The sequence below is a fragment of the Lotus japonicus genome, chromosome 3 (genome assembly GCF_012489685.1).
Source record: "Lotus japonicus ecotype B-129 chromosome 3, LjGifu_v1.2".
In the NCBI taxonomy this organism is placed as follows: domain Eukaryota; kingdom Viridiplantae; phylum Streptophyta; class Magnoliopsida; order Fabales; family Fabaceae; genus Lotus; species Lotus japonicus.
Genome location: NC_080043.1, coordinates 5,216,089 through 5,233,963, shown reverse-complemented (window position 1 = coordinate 5,233,963; position 17,875 = coordinate 5,216,089). Strand labels below are relative to the sequence as shown.

Sequence of the window (17,875 nt, the reverse complement as noted above, 5' to 3'; positions counted from 1 at the left end):
GAAGTAACTTAAAGAACAAAGCAATTTTCTGAATGGAGCAAGTGGGAACGACTGGGAAGTGGCCCAATCTTGCAGGTAACTGTATCAAGATAAAGTGACAATTCTGGTATAACAGACACAAGTCTGCAGTTGTTTTCTCTTGAAGAAGGGTAAAGACTCATACTCTGTACATGCAGTTACACTCCATATCATTATTGGTTGTTGGCTTTGTCTCTCCTTCTCTCTATTTGAGATCTTTTCAACGTATTGTTTACGCAAAGCCTCAAAGGCATTAGAAAACTAAAATAAAATAAAGAATGCTACAGACTGTCTTTTATGGCTTTACAACGACGATGTCTTCGGTGGTTCGGTTTCAAACTGAACCACCATGATGCAGGTACTGTTTCCCATTTAAAGTACCATTATCCCCATTTATTCTTTTCACCTCCCTTCCTTCTCCTCTACTCTCACAGTCTCTCTTAGATTGTCTCCGGCGACATGTGTCGCTGTCACCAGCCGCCGCTCCACGACCTCCGCCCCTCCACCACCTCCTACAATCTTTCCTCTTTCACTGTCAACGAAAATGCCTGAAGAGGCTTATACCCTCTGACTAGTGATGGAATTGGTCCATTACCTCAACAAATACATCCAAAAATGATCTCATAATTTCTCTTCATCATGTTATTACACACCTTCCTCTTGCTTGCATTTTATTTTTGTTTATTTCCAAAAGGAATTTACTTTCTCCCGTTATTAGGAATTCGAGGAAGACCCAGAATTTGTTATTTGTAATCTAACAATTTTCTAGTCCTTTTGCTTGAAACTGGTTTGCTAGATACACACAACAATCACCTTAATCAGAACTTGTTTCATTCTCGCTTTCTATTACTTGAAGAACTAATCAATTCAGCAATATGCTTAGGAAGAAATTTTGTTCAGATCCACACCAGATTCGTATCAGATCTAGGAGAGTTTGATGAATGTACGCTTTCGGATTCTGGTACTTCCTGATCTCCCTCATAGCGATGGACTTCCTCGCAGTTCATGGTACAGGGCATTGAAAAGTTTTTGGAAAAAAATAGAACATCTAACGAACTGAAACTCGTGAAGAAGAGAAGTGATTAGAAAGCTCAGATCTGGAAGTGTCTGTGGTTAAGGATCTGTGAAGGAGCATATCTGGTCTCCCGATGGCGGTGACCGATCGGAGGTGGGAGAGAGGGGCAGAAGTGGGGAAGTGTGACGGTGGGGAGTTGGTGGTAAATTGAAAAGGATAGTTTAGTAAATTTAGGTTTCAACCACAATTAATCTCAATCACTTAATTTTAAACTATTATATCCAATGGTTGTGCTTTAATTGATCCACCGTGGTTCATTTTTTCAATGACCCACCGAAGCCAACACCCTTTACAACTGAAGAACAATCAAGGTTTATATATATTAACGAGATTATAGCATACGTACAGTCGTACACTAGCAAACAAGTGGTGTAGTACTGATCAAACATGGGATAATTAGTTGTGAAACAGTGGCAAATTAATTAGCAAAGTATATTGCAACTAATTGGCACTTACACTGCAAGAAAAACGTTCATTAGCATCGATATAATAAGCAAAAAGTTGATGTTACAACAAATGGAACGTCAGAGTCGAGGCAGAGATAAATAGCTTGAAACTGACATTTTGCGTCAATCATGACCAACACTATAGTTAGCACATGTTCAACGGACTCTAAGGTAGCGTTTGGTGACGAAACAGAACTGGATATAACGGAACGGGACAGAACAGGATATAACAGGACAATAATGTTCTGTGTGTTGTGTTTGGTAACACCAAGTAAATAGAACAAAATCATGATTTTAATTACATATATAACTCTGAATGTTTAATATTTGATTGAAAACAGAACTGGATATAACGGAACGGAACGGGACAGAACAGGATATAACAGGACAATAATGTTCTGTGTGTTGTGTTTGGTAACACCAAGTAAATAGAACAAAATCATGATTTTAATTACATATATAACTCTGAATGTTTAATATTTGATTGATGAAAACAAATTGAACTCAATTGAATATTTTGCAAAGAAACCGTTTGTTATTGTTTACTTCATGAAATAATCACTTATTTCTTTAAAATAATCACTTATATATTGTTTAAGTTGTTTCAGTATGCTATTGAAAAAAGCAGAAACCTAATTATTTATTTAAGTTATTTTAAGTGTGTTTGTTTAGATTAAAAAAATATTGATTTTTAAGTATATTTTTTTTAGAGATTTTGAGAAAAGTATAAGTTGATTCGTGTTTGACTACTATAATTAAAATCATCTTTTTTTCATCTTCCCTCATCTATCATCATAGATTTTCATTATAAATTAAAGTAACTGTTTCAAATAATCTGTTTTCAGCTTCAGCTGAAACAAAAACAAAAGTGATTTTTTGATTAAAAAGTGATTTTTCTAAAATAAGTTGAATTAAACACATTCTAATTGGCTCGTTTATCATTGCTTACAAAAACTGATTTTACTTTTGAAATAATAATTGATTTTATTTTAATTAAGTTGATTCGTGTTTGACTACTTTAATTAAAATCACTTTTTTTTATCTCCTCTCATCTATCATCATAGATTTTCATGATAATGTAAAGTAACTGTTTCAAATAATCTATTTTCAGAAGCTGAAGCAAACATAAAAAGTGATATTTTAATTAAAAAAATGATTTTTTTTATTTTAAAAGTGATTTTTGATTAAAAAGTGATTTTTTCTAAAATAAGTTGAATCAAACGAACTCTAATTGACTCATTTATCATTGCTTATAAAAAGTGATTTTACTTTTGAAAAAATAATTGATTTTATTTTAAGTGATTTTTTTTGAAAAAGTAGATTTTCATTAACTTTGTCTACAAATATAATAAGTGCTTTCAATTTTAGAAGTGATTTTAAAATGTTTAGATACATAAAATTTCAAATATAAATTAGGGGTATTTTTGAACTTGCAAAAGTTTTAAGAGAGTGTTTCGTTCCCTTCCATTCTACCCTTTTTCAGGGAACCAAAGTGTCCCGTTCCTGGAGCCTTTTGTCCTGTTCCGTTCCATCTTAAATACATGACAAACACAGAACGGAACCCATGTGTCCAGTTCCGTTCCCTTCCCACCTGTCTACCAAACGCTACCTAAGTCATTGCAACTTACTTGAAACAATAACCAGCACAAATTCATGCTAATTAATGTTGGTCATATAGACCGAATATGACATTTTTAGCGTGAAAATTAAAAAAGTTTGTGTGGGCCATGACCGTTGCTAATAAGTGTTAACCATGCAAAATTGATGAATTACAACCAACTAGAAATTTAACCCGTGCGTTGCACGGGTTCGTTTTTAATTGTAATATTTAAATTTGCAGAAAGGTAAGAAAGCTATTATTTAGAAGAATATTTAGAATATATGTATAATTAAATATAATTGAGTTATGATATTCTCACACTTTCTTTCTCTAATAAGGGAAAAAAAGATCAAACAGGTAGATTTCTTTTTTTTAGCTTCATCGGAAGAAAAAATAGGTAGATTTCTATTGAGATTAAAATGAGAGTAGTTTTTTTTTATATATAAAATAAATTTAATTACTTAATTAGATTAGTATTGAAATGAACGTGGTAGTCTACTATTTTTTTTTTCTAATATTGATTTAGTCGTTGCAGTGATGTTATCAGTTGTGCTAATTTTTTTTTTGTCAAGATTGATGTGGTTGTTTACCATTGCTGGTGGCATAGAAGTTCTTTTAAAATTTCTTTCACGAACATAAAAATAGATTCTATCTAACTGCAGGATGGACGTCATTTGTTCCCTTTGAATGATTAAGTTGCTATTTTTTTCCATAATATGACAATATTGAGGAGTGAAAGATTCCTATTTCTTATCAAGAATATAGTGAGTACAACATTTTACACTTATCTTTCTAGTGCAGTATATAAATTTATGTGGCTCACACTTTGTTACTGATTTGTGTCATATAAATTTAGAAATGATGATATATTTGTATGATTTCAATTGAATGAGAAGAATTGTTTAGTAAATTACCATATATGTAAAACTCACAGTTTTATTTTTCAATCATCTGCAACGGGGATATATCACTAAGTAATGTGTGTTTCTTGTTGTTGTTGATGATCTTTCTCCTGCAATAAAGAAATAAGAATGAGTAATTTAAAAAAGCAATTTTGAAATTAACTAAAATAATTAAAAATAACATACTTGTTGAAGTAGTTAGAGACAATTGTCATTTTTTTTCTCACCAGCAGCTGAAGTCTAAGAAATATGAATAATTTGAGTTTGTGAGTGATTTCCTTGGTTTGTTTATATAGAGATATAATAGATGCATGGTTCAATATAATAAATTCTATTTTTTATTTATTTAATGTAGATAGTTGAATAGCCTCCTGACATTAACAATTTTATTCAGTTTTTGACACTGGTATTGCCATCATGCCACTATTTTTAATTTAATGTTAGTTTTTCTTCGGAGTTACTATGTTAAGGAATTCTAAGAGTTTGTGAGTTTAAGAAAAATAGACATATATTCGTGCAAAAATTGGACAGCAAACTAAGACCATTGCATATCAAGATTAATTTTGGCGGAAGTATGCTTTATTGTTAATAGTTTTTTTTATGGACTAAATTGATATTAGTTTAAAATTAACATTAAATTTGATTTTAATTTAATGTACTGTGCTAAAACCATTTGCAGATATAACTTTGTGGTATGTTACACTTTTGGCACGGATGTTACTCTTTTGCTTATGCATTTGATATTTATTAAGTTTAAAGCTGAAATCATTAGTGCACAAGTTTCCACTACCCGTTCATTCACTCACTAAACTATCTCATTAAAACACCAATTTTTTTACTAATGTATGTAGGTTCTCACGTGTATTTGTACTTAATACTTATCTCAAGTGAGCTTTACTAATATATATAGAAGATGGATAGATATTTTTTTTTTGAAAAAACCAAATATATATATATATATATAATTACTTTGGGAAATAAGAGCCCCAAGTACAATATAGATAGATATATATTGATAGAATTTTTTTTATTTTAAAAGTATTTTATCTAAATTATTAATTAACAAATATTATTTTGTTTTTTATTTTGATTTTTTAAATTTGTCAAATGCAAAGCTCAAGTCAATTTTAAGGCTATGGATGTTGTTATTTAATATAAGTAGTTGAATAGGTTTTTATAATACAATTTTTTTTTTTCAGTTTTTAATTTGTTAAATTTTTTATTTTTTAATGTATTTAATATAAAGGTATGTGAGCTTTTATGGTTAAATACATATGTGTATTTGTACTTAATACTTAGCTCAAGTGAGCTTTACTAATATATATAGATAGATATTTTTTTGGAAAAACCAAATATATATATATATATATATATATATAATTACTTTGGGAAATAAGAGCCCCAAGTACAATATAGATAGATATATATTGATAGAATTTTTTTTATTTTAAAAGTATTTTATCTAAATTATTAATTAACAAATATTATTTTGTTTTTAATTTTGATTTTTTAAATTTGTCAAATGCAAAGCTCAAGTCAATTTTAAGTCTATGAATGTTGTTATTTAATATAAGTAGTTGAATAGGTTTTTATAATACATTTTTTTTTCAGTTTTTAGTTTATTAAATTTTTTATTTTTTAATGTATTTAATATAAAGGTATGTGAGCTTTTATGGTTTAATACATTAATTGCATGCAAAAACACAAGTGTGCTTTACATATATATATAGATTGTACTCACGGTTTATAGGCTCGTGAAGAGGCCGCCATAAAAAACTAAAAGGATTAAACAAGCTCTGATATCACATGACAAAGATCCACCATCAATCACCATGTAATTTGCTTCAAAGTGCCATGGATCTAGCTAGGCTTGAAGAGCATTACCAAAAGATGAAGAAAACCAAAAGTCTATGGGAGTTTTCACTATCTTCACAAAGATAAAGTAAGTATATGACTCCGCCTCTACAGGCTAAACACGAGTAGTTTACATGATTATTTTATATGGAGTAATTAATCATAGCATTTGACTCATCTAATGCGAGTGAGTAAAGTAAGTCATTGCATACTATTAATAATGATTACCTAATTCAAAAAAATCAATAAAAACAACTTAATTGATGGTGTGATGATCTACTTGAGTGGACTCACTTTAGAGGAGGCAGAACCTTACATTTAATTGAATTAAGCTATATTATTAATAAAGAACAAAGATTTTTTCCCATATATATTTTTGGTCAGATTTTTTCCCATATCTAAAGTCCATGGTTAGAATCTGGGCCTTATCTTAAAAGTGAAGTGTCCAGCCTATGTTTTGCTATGCTTTGGAACCAAAGTTGGCCCATCATCGGAGCCCACCCGTTACCAAGAAAGCAAAGCAAAACCCTAGTTTTGTGTTTGCCATTTATATATCACACCGTCAGTTGCAGCAATGTTTCGTTCCCTCTCTGCATCTCATGTTTGTGTGAATTTTTCTTCTGTTTCTGTTAATTCTGCATTGAATTGTACACACAGGGGATGGGTCTTAATGTTCTAATTATTCTAATTTAAATCCATTATTCTTGGTTTTTATTGTTGTCGAATGTCGATGATGATTTATGTGATCCCAGCTCTATGAGACCTTTATTTGTTGAAGGTCAGGGACTAAGACTTGTTCCACATTTATCTGAGCCAACCTTGAATAACATCCTTCCATCACTATGTCACAAACATCTAATATCACATACTTTTTTTTTTTTGCTGGTGTTGATGATGATAATTGTGAGAGGTTAGCTTTACGTGGTGTTGTTGGTTTTTATGCTTGTAAAAGGTTCATAGGCTAATCTATTTCCATCTTAATTTTGAATTAAGATAATTCATACTTTCAGATTATTATACTGAGTAAACTGGATTTTTATTGATAATTACCATGTCTCATTTTAATGTAGAAGTTAACTCATGGTTATTGGTTTGGGTATGAAGATTCCTATATTTGGTACACAGGATACTAAAATATATGCCTCATTAACAATGGTTGTCCCTTGATCCACTGATCAGTTTCAAATTGTTTCTATCCATTGAGCTATTCCTAATTTTGCAGAGATCATATGTAACAATGGATCATGGTTTAGACTGCAATTAGCCAATTGTAATCGTTAATTAAAGATCAGTTTAAATTTAAATCATAATAAATTGTAATTAGTAAGAATGCCTCCCATCTTGCAATAACCACAACTTCCTTGTGAGGAGGAGATGATGAAATCCAATTGAAAGTTACATTCCCTAAAGATGATAAGTTTAAAGCATTTTCAATGGCACCTGTGAAGAAAGGTATCTGAGAGTTATCATTTGTTGGGTGTGATATGAGCATCAGATGAAGGTTCCCGAGGGATTCTCACTGTGGATACTTGAGGTGATATGTGAATTGGTAAAAGAGAGTGATTTGTGATACTTCACATTAAAAGTTTGAAAAGTGGTATCTTCATAAGTGACAAAATGTTCTTAATGTGATGACAAGTATAATTTTGGTTGGGTGATCAATTTAAATTGTACCTATTTTAGTTAGTGGAGAATTCCCCACGTGTTGATGTGCATACATGACATCAAAATATTACAGCTGGATAAAGAGTACAAAAAAGAGTCAATCTCCTTTAGCAATCAAAGACTGTTAGCTGTGATTAGGAAATGTTCACTTACCCTTTTCAACAATATTTCAAAGGAGGTATAACTGTATAAGCAGAGACAGGGCTCATATCTAAAGCTGCGGAAAATCAAAGAAAAAAGTAAACAGAGAAAGGAAACATGGGTTTTGGGGCAGAGGTAGTGATGGCTGTGGTGGGACTGTGGGGACTGTTTCTGCGGCCAATTATGCTCAGACATGCAACACAGATGGTAGAAGTGATGGGATACGCCATTTTACAGATTGTAAGAGGAAGAAGGCCTTCTTGGGTTCTTCCATCATAGCCCTTTCTCATCTTATATATGTCTTTATCTAGCAGCATAACAAGCCTAGCAGCTAGTTCCTTAATTAGCTTTAATCACTTGCAAGATGGAACAAATTGACAAGGTACGATCGAGCTCATGGAACACGATGGGAAAACCTTGCCCTTCTAGTGTTAAGTTCTTATTTTCTTTTTTAATTGTCCTTTGACTATCACATTCCCTTCTTGCGGATGTGTAGTATCACAATAATATGCTAGTTGACTAGTAGTTGTATACATTTCCAGTTAGCTAGTGACTGAGACATTGCTCCAGCCGCCTCCAGCCTCTTTTATTTATTTTTTAAATGGTATACTTAGACCATGTACAATGGTGTAAACAAGTTTTTCCCATTCAACACCACTTTTTATCTTCCCAACACTCCACATCATCTTCTCTCTCCAATTCAACACACTTTCAACAAATACCCACTCCAATGGTTTTCTCTCTCAACACCCTACCCCACCACTCACCCTACCCCACCACTTTTTATTTCATATTTTTATTTAATTTTATGTTTTTGTTTTTTTTATTTACATAAAATTACAATTATTATTTTAAATTAAATTAAATAATAAACACTTAACGAATTAATTTTTTTTAATATAGATAATAATTTATTTTATTTCCTTAACTAAAAAATGGAAGACGATAAACGAAGCACACAATAATTTATTTTATTTTCTTAACTTAAAATGCAAGACAACAAACTAAGCACACAACACACAAATAACGTAATTAGTACGATACAAATCATCTTCCATCACGAAGCATTTGCAAACTTTGTCCATATGTGCTTCACTAGATCTGCTTGCAGTTCGTGATGAACGTTCGAATCACGCAACTCGGATCTAGCACGCACATGATTTGCAAAAGCGGGTAACACCTCGGTCGAGTATGGTTGCGGTGTACTAGATCCACCTTCCCCAGATTGCTCAAAATCGGTCCAACGTTGAGCAAATGTATCTCGTTCATCCTCAACAATCATATTATGTAATATGATGCATGACCTCATAATGATACCCAAATCAGCTATGTCCCACAAACGAGCTGGTTCACGGATGATTTTAAAACGAGCTTGAAGAACTCCAAATGCACGTTCGATGTCCTTCCGACATCTCTCCTGAACTTGTGCAAACAACTTATCCGGTTCACTTTGAGGAAGTCTGATCGATTTGACGAAAGTTGGATAAGAAGGGTAGATACCATCAGCTAGATAGTATGCCATATTATAGGGACGTTGATTCACAATGAAACTCACAGTTGGAGCCTTTCCCTGTTCCACATCATCAAACACTGGTGATCGATCTAGAACGTTTATGTCGTTCAACGTTCCCGGACATCCAAAAAAGGCATGCCAGATCCATAGATCATGAGATGCAACTGCTTCAAGAATAACTGTAGTGGTTCCCTTATCCCCTCTAGTAAATTGACCTTCCCATGCTTTAGGACAATTTTTCCACTCCCAGTGCATGCAGTCAATACTCCCGATCATGCCTGGGAACCCCCTTTGTTCACTAACCTGTAGTATTCTTTGCAGGTCCTCTTGAGTTGGTGCTCTCAAGTACTCGTGCTCATACAATCGTATGATTCCATTACAGAATCTACGTAAACACTCCAGTGCTGTAGTACCTCCTATTTTGATGTACTCATCGACTGCATCTGCTGCCACACCATATGCTAACATTCGCATTGCTGTGGTACATTTTGCTAAGGGTGATATACCTTCTTTCTTGGCTGCATCAACTCGCTGGGTGAAGTAGTTATCACTACTTGAAAGGTCCCCAACGATTCGAAGGAAAACGTGTTTTTGCATCCGGTACCGACGACGAAACATTGAATCGTCATATGTAGGCTCATTGGCAAAGTAGTCGTCAATTAGCCTTCGGTTTGCTGCTGTATGATCTCTACGGACATACTTTCTACGAGGTGCACTATCTTCCAAATTTTGGTTTGGACCCAACCCTAATTGGTTGAGTATAAAAGCTTCTTCAAGTTGAGAATTTTGAAGGTATGTTGCAATATCAAAAGGATTTTCACAAGGATTCTCAAAAGGATCAAAAGGATCCATTTGTTGTGAAATTCGAAGTAGAAAGTAAGAGGTTTTGGATATTGGTACATAAATTGATCTATGAATCCATATATATAAGTAAATTGAATGGTGGACACTGACGGATTCAAAACAAGTTACCCACTAGAGTTAATAATCGGAAAAGGACTAGATTCGAATTGAGTGGAGCATATTCAAACCCAATAACCCATACACTAAAGCCGAACACTGCAGACTTGACACCACTGGCAAATTATTAAAGCAAACCCCACCGACTTGACACCACTGGCAAATTATTAAAGCAAACCCCACCGACTTGACACCACTGACAGATTCGAAACAAGTTACCCACTAGAGTTAATAATCGGAAAAGGAGTAGATTCGAATTGAGTGGAACATATTCAAACACAATAACTCATACATTAAAGCCGAACATTACAGACTTGCCATCACTGACAAATTATTAAAGCAAACACAACATACTTGACGACAACACTGACAAATGGTTAAAGCAAACACCACAGACTTGACACCACTGGCGGGTTTGACCGAATACAGACAAATACTCGATTGAAATTAATTACCAAATAGGTCTTGGGCCAACTTACTCAACAGCTCTTTCTTACGGTCATCGAGATCCTCTTCAGAACTTAGCTTGAGATACAAATTGGTTTTCATCAATTGGTTAGTTTGTTCTTGCACCATTGTTAGCTTATCAATTCGTGCAATCTCTTGAGCCTTCAAATATTTGTATTCAACCCAAACTTTCCCCTTCTCCTCAACGACAGGTTCTTTACTTTTCTTTTTATTCTTTCTTTTAGCTGCCTCCCTACCCATTGGACGAGGAATTGATCCTATAGTGGTTGAGCCACATGCATCACTGTCGTGAGATCTCTTAGATCCACTACTTGCTGAGCCACCATTTCCTCCTACTTGACTACAAAAACGTGGTAGATCACGGAGAGCGATCCATTCTTCCATCAAAGTAAATTGAACATTCTTCCCACATGCGAATAATTCCTGCGCTTTTGCCAAAACATCATTATCCGACCAACCGCTTCCTTGTTGACGCTTAGCGGCATCATAAGCGCCAATCCATTTACCCAGTATTTTGTTCATATAATTCCAACGATTTCGACATGCAATTCCATCACGCGGAGGATCGAATGAGCAATGCTCATTACAATACTCAGCAATATCTCTCCAAAATGTTTCTCCTTTCTGGTTTTTCCCCACAACACTGCTTGTTCCACAGTTAATCCACCCACTAATTAGCACCATATTTTGTGCAGTGTTCCATGCGGGTGCATGCGTTTTTTTGCTCTTAGGAGTGACTTCATTGACTTCATTATCAGCTGACCCGTCACCAAGATTGACTTGTGTTGAAAATTCCGGAAATTCCGGTCCATCAACACTAGGAAAATTTGCACGAACCATTGCCATATAACCACTAGACTGGGGTGTTTGAGATGGATATCTCACAGATCCATAAGATGGATGAAAGTTTGGAACAAATGATGACTGGTTCGAATACTGATTTGGATCTGGATAATAGTTTGGATTTTGAGGATGTTGGTTGGAGAATTGATGTGGGACTTGAAAATAGTTTGGATTTTGAGGACGTTGGTTGGAGAATTGATGTGGGACTTGATAATTGGTGGGATTTTGAGGACGTGGGTAAGAAAATTGATTTGGATCTTCATAGTTGTTGGGATTTTGGTTGGAAATTGGGTAGCTTGAAGAATTCTGGGTGTTGTAATGGTGATTGTTGGGATCCATTTCAAAACAAATGCTAATAGAAGGATAATAAGATGGTGAGAGAGATAATAAGATGGGGAAAAACTTGGTTTTTTTTTCTGTGTCCAAATCTATCAAACCAAGTCTCTATTTATAGAGAAAAAAAAGTTATGAATTTTAGTAAAAAAAAAAAAAAAAAAAATTTCAACAAGATAATTCAGTTTAAAGTTTTTTAAAAAAAAAAATCCGGCTGGCCAATGGGGCGCTGCCACGCGTCCCATCCTCACCCACTTGGTCTTCTCTCTCCTCTCCCACTGACACGCCACGCGCCTTGTCGGCGCGTGTCCTGCACGCGCCTAGCTCTCTCCAATCCGGAGCTGCCACGTGGCTCCGGATGCTCCTCTCAACTTTGTTGAACCGGTTCAACATTTTCCCACTTTCAACAGCTTTCAACCAACCATTGCATGGTTTCAACAACTCTCAACATGTTTCAACATGGCATTCAACATGCCATTGTAAGTGGTCTTAGATTGAGATCCAAATGGTTACTGGGCGGCCCTTACATTAGTTTGATTAATATCTCAAAGTGGGTGAATTTTACCATACCCTTATTGTATGGTACACGACTGACGCGATTTGACGTGTACCAATAGGAAACCGACATCCGACAGTGTATTTGAATTTTTGTTTCATTTTAAAACATATATGAGAAAAAGAAGAAACATTCACTTAAATGTTATTGGCACACGTCACGTTTTATATCATACCCCAACTAAGTGTTGTAGTATCCTAAAGTATGTACACTCATCCTAATACAAGTAGCTCATATACTAGAAATCCAATAAACCCCTAAATTTTTTAGGCTCAACAATGAATCAAATTGACATACCAACATTGAAATAAACTGATTATCTAAGTAAATTTATATATTCTTTTTGAACCAATAACTTCATGTTTAGCAATTCATTCGACTCTGTCAGAATTACGGTTTGTCTAGCTTTCAAGGAAGTCATAGTAAGAGCTTCGGCCTCTACTTTATGATGAAGTATTCAATATTCAAGTTGTTTGGGCTACCCGTATTCTGTTTTCTTAGTCATCCATGATCCATATACTGGTAAAAAAACCCACACATATGACATATTTCGTTTATATTGCATTTGAATACCTCATTTTATTCACCTCTATATTTTTTCTTCGACACTATAGTTTAGCGTCAACTTAGCATTGATATTGGGAGTTTCAATTAAACAACTTAAAGCTAATGTGTAATGTCAACCACGTAGTCGATACGAATAAACTCATTCTCAGCCCTCACTATCAACCTCTTCTTCCTCCCTCTAGCAATGCCACTCTCACCCTCACTCTCTCTCGGCCCCTTCCTCGTCCACCACCACACTAACCTTACATTCTTCATCGGCCACTTCCTCCGCCGCACTCAGTCTCTATCAGCCTCTTCCTCCCTCCTTCTCCTCCACCATTCTTACCCTCTCTCTTGTCCTCTTCCTCCTCCCTCCAAAGACGCCACTAAATTTTCCTCCCTCCATCAGCCGATCACACAATTGCAACGCCTTACCATTGTCACGCGCTGCATTGCTGCCCCACCACGTCATAATTGAAATTAGAATACTTAAATAATTAGTTTTGCTCCTACCTTCCCTTTTCATTAACCCTACCACCTTAATCACATATTTCATGGCCACGACGACCCCAATTCCCCAAACATCGTAGGTAGAGGGTGATAGTTGTCATGGTGGCAATAGTAGTGCTGGTGGAAGTGGTGGTCTGGCGGTAGGGTGGTGATAGAGGAGATGGCAGTGGCAGAGTGTGATGGAGGCGGCGGTGAGAAAGGTGATGGAGGGCGGTGGCGGTAGTGGTGGTGGTAGTGTTGTAAGCCGATGGTGACAGCATTAGCGGTGGTTTTTCGGGTGGTGACAATGAAGGGTGATGATGGTGGTGGTGATGGTGATGATGCTGACAGTGGTGGTTGTGGCGGCGGCTGTGGTGATGGTTGTAGCAACAATGGTCGAGGCAATGCTGGTGGAGGCGGCGGTAGCGGTGATGGCGGTGGTGGGGGGTTGTGGTGATGGCAGCGGCAGTGACCGCGGCGGTGAATTAAATATTTTCAGGTAGCTTATATGTCACAAGCTTATCATATTTTATCCTATATTTATAGACTGGACTAAATAATACATCATTAATTTTAATTTATAAGAGTGAGTTAAGTTGGTGGATAAATATATACAATACAATAATAACACCAAACAATAAATAAATTATAATATATTGTATAAATTTATACTCTATAATACGAACGTTCCAAACCGTGTAAAGAAATTTAGATAACTCAAGCTTTGTCCTCTTCTTATATATCCTACATATCTATGATCATTTTCATGTGATTATATTAGACGCAATCATTGTACATATATTGAAGCACCAATATATAGAAAATTTGAAGTGATAAAATTTGTTTTCAACAACAACGTCAAGAAGAAGCAAGAGAAGAGAAGTCAACGAGGAACATGGAGCCACACCATATATAACTTATATGAACACGCTTCATTACATTGCTATGTGATACACTGTACAAGCTAGGAATCTGCACTTTTATTTTGTGTATTGTATAATTTGTAATTTTGTACAGCTTTTACCTAGAAAACAGGGAGAAGGTTACATGGTGGTATATTGTGTTAGCTGGCAATGCATGGATACTGCATATCTTCATCCTCAACTTCTGCCAAGTTCTTGATGATGATATCAGAAGCACTAGTCACGATATCGGAGAAATTCCTACATTTGAAAAAAAAAAACAAAAGTAAAATACGTGGAAGAAATCCCCGGGTTATATTTGTTGAAAATTTTATTACCAATACTAATCGGTATCAGTAGTTTTTTTTTACATAAATAACACCTACCGTTTGAAATAATTTCTAACTTTACAAACTGCAAAGTTAAAAAGTTTTACAGTTTGTGGCAATAAAAAACTATTATAAACCAAGTTCGTTGGTGTGATAAAAAATGACATACACGAATCATTTTTTGTTTTATTAAACCAAACAATTTCTATGTGTTGGAAATCCAACTGCATTAAATTTTTTGGACTAGAACAATACAGAATTAAAGCTCAAAAGCTCCCTCGCATCTTTAGCACCATTTTAGATATGCACACATTCAATTCAATAAGTTTTTTTTATAAGCAAATGTTACTATAAATTATTCCTCATCAGAATTCGAACCCTGACATTTCACCCTTATCTCAACCATGTGAGTTACTCATCCCCATTCAATTCAATAAGTTGTATCATACCGTAAAAAACCCAACGACCCACGTACTATCCAAAAAAAGATGAAAAAAAAAGGTTACTAGAAAAACAATTATCAACTAAAATAAAGTCACAGGCACATGAGACTTAATTAAGTTCTGACGGAAAGAGCACAAGCTCATACGAACGGTCCACTTGAGTATAAGTTTAGGCCAAACAAATCTAGCTTGATTTGTCAAGTTAAACATGAGGAAGAGTGCAGAAACTAAAGAAGAAGTCTCGCATGAATGGAATGAAGAAGAAATTAAACAATAGTTTATAAGTGAGAATGTTGGAAGTCCGACTACTTTAAATTTTTTGGACTAGATCGCACTCACAACTAAAGCCCAAACACTCTCCTAGACCTTTAACACCATCTTAAGCCTACATGCTTTCGGTCTAATACTATTCAAGAAAAATTTGTTCAAGTATATATTATATATATATATATATATAAATAAAGAAGTAAGAGTAATTTTTTTTTAGTCCCTGACTTATACTCTCAAATTTAAAATGCCCTTGAAAATAAAATTCATAGCTTTTACTCTTGTAAAAGAAAAAAAAAGTTGGGGAATGGATGTGGAGGTTGTGTGGTGGTTGGGTTGTTTTTCTTGTCAACCACTGTTTTTTTTTGTATGGAGGGAGTTTTATCCTTTGCAATAATCGATCCTGCACCTGTACTTACATATCCCTCAAGGACATTTGAGTTATCATGCATTCAGGGACAGTTGGTTGGCAGTTGTGGAGATTAGAATCATTATATGATGGCTAAGAAGGGAAGGGTAAGAGAAATTGGAAGAAGGGGAAAGGGATTGACAAAAAATATTTAAAAAGAATTTTAAATTGTGAAAACCAATTTGAAAAGTTGTGGAGATTTTTAACCACCACAAATTGCAAAGTTTATTTAAAAAATAACCTCAGCTATCAAAAACCGTCTCAAATTTTAAGTGTTTAGCGGAAGAAAATGATGGTAAAGAAATCAGGGCTGCCGTTTGTAAAATTATACCCTTGTGAGGAGTTGAAGATGAGACCCACAGTGTACTTTGCCTCCTCAAGAGCCATTTTGAAACGGTCAAGGTCCTCTTTTGTCCAATTTCTGTTGTTGATGACACCTAACTGAGATGGTTTTATATCAACAAAAATTGGTATCACCTTCTTCTTGCACTCCATAAGTAGAGCAAGCTCGTGAAGACAGAAATAGGATTCACAGTAACGAGGTGAGATAACCGCTAAGCCAACCTTGCACTCCATGATCGCAGCGTTGATTTTGTCAAAAAGCTTGTCCCCTGGCTTCATGTTCTTGTTGTCCAAGAAAGGGTGAAAGCCTAACCTTCGAAGATGATCATAGATTAGAGTAGCAACAGTTCTTTTTGTGTCCATGCTTCTGTGGTTTATGAACAAGTCACAGGGCTCCTGAATAACCACCTTCGGCACCTGGTTTTGAACTTGCAGCTGGCTTATAATTCTGGCTTGAAAGCTTGTTGACAAGGAACGATGCATGCTGATGCTGCTATACTGCTATAATAGCTTTCTACTACAAGAGATCTAGAAGTGCCCTTTTCTAGGATTTTTTTCTCCTTTCTAAATTAGCTGCTTTGTAGTCTTTTTTCAAACTTGTATGTGCAAGGAAGTTACAAAGAGAAAGCTTAAAATAGGTGTGTAGGATTGTGTTACTTTTATAGAGTTGTTTCATGAATTTTTTATTCTTTCGACAAAAACCATGGTTATAAGTCAGACATTTTTATAAGGAATATCTATCATATAGAATTTAAATTAATCCTAAGCATATATACACATTTGGAAAACAACTTAATTAAGTGTTTATCGTCATAAGCGCTTATTTAGAAGCTATTTTAAGAAATTTATTGATATAAGTTAAAAATGAGTGATAAATAAGCATAAAGCTCTTTTTCATTAGTTGTTCATGAGCTATTCTGAACAGCTTTTGAAAATAAGCTCAAAACCGTTATTAGTCAATCATAAGTTATTTACATGTATAAGTTCTCCAACACACTTGAATAAGTGTTTGTGTTATAAGATAAAATCAAATAAACTCTTTTAAACGACGCTGAAAAATTTGCACTTGATGTTCTAGGGATGGTAATTTCCACCTAAATATTGGGATCCCCACCGGGACTACCTCGTTTGAAGCCCCGATCTTGGGGGATTTTTTCCTCGTGAGGATGAAGCAGGGTAAAAAGTTCTCTTGACACAAATTTGAGGAAGAGAATCACTCTTTATGCCATGCAGGGTCTCCGCTCCGTCTTGATAAGTAATTGTACAATAATACTCTTACAAATGATGAACCACTAATAATGAAGTCTTCACCTTTTAAATGAATTAAGTTTTTAAGAAAATATTTTGAGTGTGAGACTTTACATGTTGGTAGAGCAGTCAATATGGATTGCAACCTGCGAGCTATCCCAACCCAGCTCGTATGAGGGTTGGGTTGGTTAAATTTCAGCTCGTAGAGACCCCAGATTATAAGTGTAACCCGACTCATTTAACCTGTGGGTTAAATGAGCTAGCTCGCGGGTTATGATCTTATAAATACATCTTTTTTAAGACTTGGATGTGGATTTATCAAACTATGCTAGATTTTGAGTTCGAACTTGGATTGGTGGACTTGACAAATGCACAAGGTGTTAGAATAAGCCTCTTGGGTTGCTATTCAAATCTACTATTGATAAGATTTGTAAACATGTTTCATGACATGCTACAGTTACAAACCTCTTGCCTATGTGTTAATACCCGTTTTTATTAGTATTTTCTTGTAATTATTTTTTATAGC

At 34.8% G+C, this 17,875-nt stretch overlaps 1 protein-coding gene and 1 non-coding gene across 2 annotated transcripts; one reads left to right on the top strand and one right to left on the bottom strand.

Moving 5' to 3' along the window:
• Positions 1–6,615: 6,615 nt before the first annotated feature.
• On the top strand, positions 6,616–6,718 carry LOC130709676 (small nucleolar RNA snoR69Y). Its single transcript, XR_009010153.1, has one exon. It is a non-coding gene; the product is annotated as a small nucleolar RNA snoR69Y (small nucleolar RNA).
• Positions 6,719–11,509: 4,791 nt separating this feature from the next.
• LOC130749235 (probable 2' cyclic ADP-D-ribose synthase BdTIR) lies at positions 11,510–16,692 on the bottom strand. The gene is made up of 2 exons (XM_057602557.1): positions 16,091–16,692; positions 11,510–14,572 (listed from the first exon to the last, which is right to left on the bottom strand). Exons 1-2 carry the CDS (start codon positions 16,582–16,584, stop codon positions 14,473–14,475), a joined length of 594 nt encoding a protein of 197 aa, XP_057458540.1. The 5' UTR covers positions 16,585–16,692; the 3' UTR covers positions 11,510–14,472.
• Positions 16,693–17,875: the final 1,183 nt, after the last annotated feature.

Excerpts from the sequence above, each read along its gene's own strand:
- LOC130749235 (XM_057602557.1), bottom strand. The coding sequence starts at position 16,584 with ATGCATCGTTCCTTGTCAACAAGCTTTCAAGCCAGAATTATAAGCCAG. Across the intron at positions 14,573-16,090 it reads ATCTTCAACTCCTCACAAGG|GAATTTCTCCGATATCGTGA; the intron begins GTATAATTTTAC and ends TTTCAAATGTAG.